Source organism: Geospiza fortis, unplaced genomic scaffold, assembly GCF_000277835.1.
Source record: "Geospiza fortis unplaced genomic scaffold, GeoFor_1.0 scaffold403, whole genome shotgun sequence".
NCBI classification, from domain to species: domain Eukaryota; kingdom Metazoa; phylum Chordata; class Aves; order Passeriformes; family Thraupidae; genus Geospiza; species Geospiza fortis.
In genome coordinates, this window is record NW_005054336.1 from 767,263 (window position 1) to 770,583 (window position 3,321).

The following is a 3,321-nucleotide window of genomic DNA, read 5'->3' on the forward strand; positions in this document are numbered from 1 at the left end:
CCCGGGGGAACCGGGCTGCTGAGGGGCGGGCCGTGCGCGCTGGGCCCGGGAGTGCCGAGCCCGGAGCCGAGCCGGGCCCCGTGCTGTGCCCGCCGCGGAGAATGCCGTACCCCTGGAGCCGCGCCGGGGCCCAGGAGTGCCGTACCCGCTGGCCCCGGGCGCAGTGCGGGCACGGACTCCCCATCGGTACCCCGTTCCCCACGGCTGCCCCAAGTGTCATCATCTCCTTCGGCCGCCATGTGCGTGGCGTTTGACCAAGACCAAAAGAATCGCAGCATATTTTAAATACTTATTTTCCCTTGTTGTTGGCTCCCCCCGTCCCTAAAGGAACAAGTCTCTGGGCTGAAAACCCACTTCTATCCCCGGGCTCAGGCTGTGCGTGTGGCAGTTCTCAGCTCCCGGCGGTTCTCCGCAGCTCTTAGCAGCTGTTACTGTCCCAGCCCAAATGCCACGCCGGTGGAAGACAGCATTAGGACAGGGCAAATAGTGTGCTGAGGCTGCTCGAGTGGGCAAAAATCCAGTTTTGGTATACGTGCTGCTCAGCTACATCCTGCATTGGTTCCATTAGCAAATGTACAGCCCTTCAAAACTGATCTTAGGAGATGATATGCCATTGATTTTTTACCAAGATAAAGTACTGAGATGGATTCGTTGGTTAATGTGTACCTGAGTCTACATCTCCTACGTTTAATTTCATTATTAACAGCTTCAGGACCATATTTTGCAGCTTTTCATGTGGCAGAGTTCACAAACAATCTGCAGTACACCTGTCTTGTGGTGGGTGAGCAGAGGACTCACTGCCATCTCCTACCCGTTGGCTGTGGGTTGGCTGTCACCTCGCTGTGGAAGGCAGCCAGGAGCAGCCAGGCATTCCATGCATTCTACATGCCCAGCACAGCACTCAAATCCTGGACCAAAGGAAGTGCTTGTTTGGTTCTGGAGAAAGCACCATGCCACATAAGAGCATCGCACATATTCATAGATTTCCTCTCTTACTAAATTTTGAGGAAGGTCAAACAATTTGCTCATCTGAAACTAAATCTTCCTGAAGAACAAATTAGATTAAATTTTTGAATCTTTAAATGTGAGATACCAACAGTAGTAACCCAGTAATACCTGTATTTCTGCAAAGTAAAAACAACTCATTACAGAGTAGTTGTGTTTTCTCTTCATCTAAAATAAATGTCACAGTAGTTACTGTATATCACAGTGCAACAACTTGAAATGCTATCTTGCCATCCAGTCTTTTGAAACCACTTACATTCCTTTAAATACACATATTGTGAAATAACTGTATACGGGTTTCAGAGCAAGATGTGAAACCATTCCAGAATGCCTTTGGTTGGGAAAAATCCCAGAAGGTGGTGGTTGGAATGATCCCAGTACTCACTGCTGTGCAGATGGGAAACTGTGAGTCCCAATGGATCTGCCCCCGTGGCCTCAGATCCTGCTCCTTCTGGCAGCTGCATTTCAGCACCCATGGACTGGGTTTGGAACTGCATCTCAGGCAAATCAAGTGCAAGAAATGCATAAACCCAAAACTGCCAATGCTTTTCTGACAGCACACTTGCTGTGTACTGTCCATGTCTGTCTCAAGCATGCATCTGTCTCCAGCAAATTCATCCACAATTATACTTTCTTCATTTTCCAAAGGCCCAGGTAAAGGAAAAGCCCAGCACCACCTCACCTGAATTGATCTTACCTGTTTAGGTGGTTTTCTTTCCCAATAAAAATGTTTGATTTCTAGCTGGAATCAATATGTAAAGCTAAGCCTTTTACTATACCTCTCAGAACTGATCTGTAAGGATACAGGAAGAAGAAAGTATAAACAAATTTGATATTGTTGTTGTGCATGTCATAATTAGATGCCAAAACAGGTTGCCCAGAAAAGCTGTGGGAATTCTATTCTGCAGACATTGGAAACTTGGCCTCTGGCCCTGGCCAAAGTCACCTGCATGGCTCCTGCTCTGTGTTGGGGCTGACCAGACAACCTCCAGAGGTTCCATCCAACCTAAATTACTCCCTTAACCATAAAGCTTTCCTCTGCTGGAGCTGCCATGCTCTCTAGCTGAGACGTGGCTTGGGTAGAAGGAATGAAGTCCAGCCAAGCAGAACATCAGCAAAAAAAAACCCATTAAAATTCTGCATGGGCACCACAGCCTGAGTGGCCTGACCTTACAGATGCTGTCAGGAGGTGGGATGTGCCACCAGCACATGCACGCCTGAAGTGAAGGGCATGCATTTGAAATCTGGGAGAGGAAACCTGCCCCACTGAAAAACACCAAAAAGATTCCAAACAGCTACCAGCTGAATTCTGGGCTTTTTCTGCAAGAAACATTTGTTGCAACCATTTCAAACTGAGCAAACCAGTTTACGTTACTGGACTCTTGTCTTCAGACCTTCAGATTTTCCACCTGTTCTAATGGGAAATCAGATTCCTTCTGTTCATGTGTACGTTTGATTGTCTGAATTATTTTACTAAGGAATAATAACTTGCTGCACTTAAAGCAACTATATAACATTTAGCAAGTTTGTCTAATTTAGGAAGCATTTTTGAAAATTATTGTTATTTGGATATTTCAGCAATTAAAACAATATTAGTAGAAAGTAAGTACTGGCCAGAGTAAGGACCAAATCCTGTAAAGAACTGGAGTACTGGCATTTGGTGTGCAGTATTTACTGTCTTCTCCCATGAGTATTAGCTATGGAAACAAAAGAAAATTCAACACCATTATGTTTTCCATGCTGCTTCACACAGTATTTCCTTCACGTTCTATACAGTTTTAAAAGTTAGTTTAAGCACTTAGATTATTCCTCTATGCAATAGGCACACAGGAAATAGCTTGGTGAAAAGCTGCCAATAGTTGAGTCTATAAACACAGTTTGATCTGTATCTTAGAAAATTGTTTCCATTCCAAACTATGGTTACAAAGCACTTTTTCTTGTTGGCAACTGGATTTTTTTAACATCCCTATGCATCCTGTATTTGCCCAACAGTGTTGGCATGGATCGCACATAAAACCTCAAACCTGCAGATAAAGTAACATTAAGGATCTGGCTGGAGCTAACTTGAGCCAGTGGAGTAAGAGTCAAAGCTGAGCTTTTGTTTTCAGCTCGGCCTGTTTTGTTCGGGAGCTGCAAAGCACACAGTGCTGAATGCGAGTCCTTTTATTTGGCCTTCTACAAAAAGTAAAAGCTACTTTAAGAGAATGGGACTAGAGCTTGCATAGACTTGAAGAGGCTTCTTGTCAGGAGACAGGCAAATATTTAGGACCAGTTAAACAGTGTAACTTTTAGCAAAAAGAAAACAGTATTCTTCTG

General features: G+C 44.8%; 1 protein-coding gene across 1 annotated transcript in view; it reads right to left on the reverse strand.

The window, feature by feature from the left end:
• The window catches only part of SYDE2 (synapse defective Rho GTPase homolog 2), a 27,250-nt gene extending 27,011 nt beyond the window's left edge, over window positions 1–239 (reverse strand). Inside the window, 1 exon segment of the mRNA XM_031057860.1 lies at window positions 146–239. Within this exon segment, the coding sequence (XP_030913720.1) occupies window positions 146–239 (94 nt within the window).
• Between the last annotated feature and the right edge of the window lie 3,082 nt (window positions 240–3,321).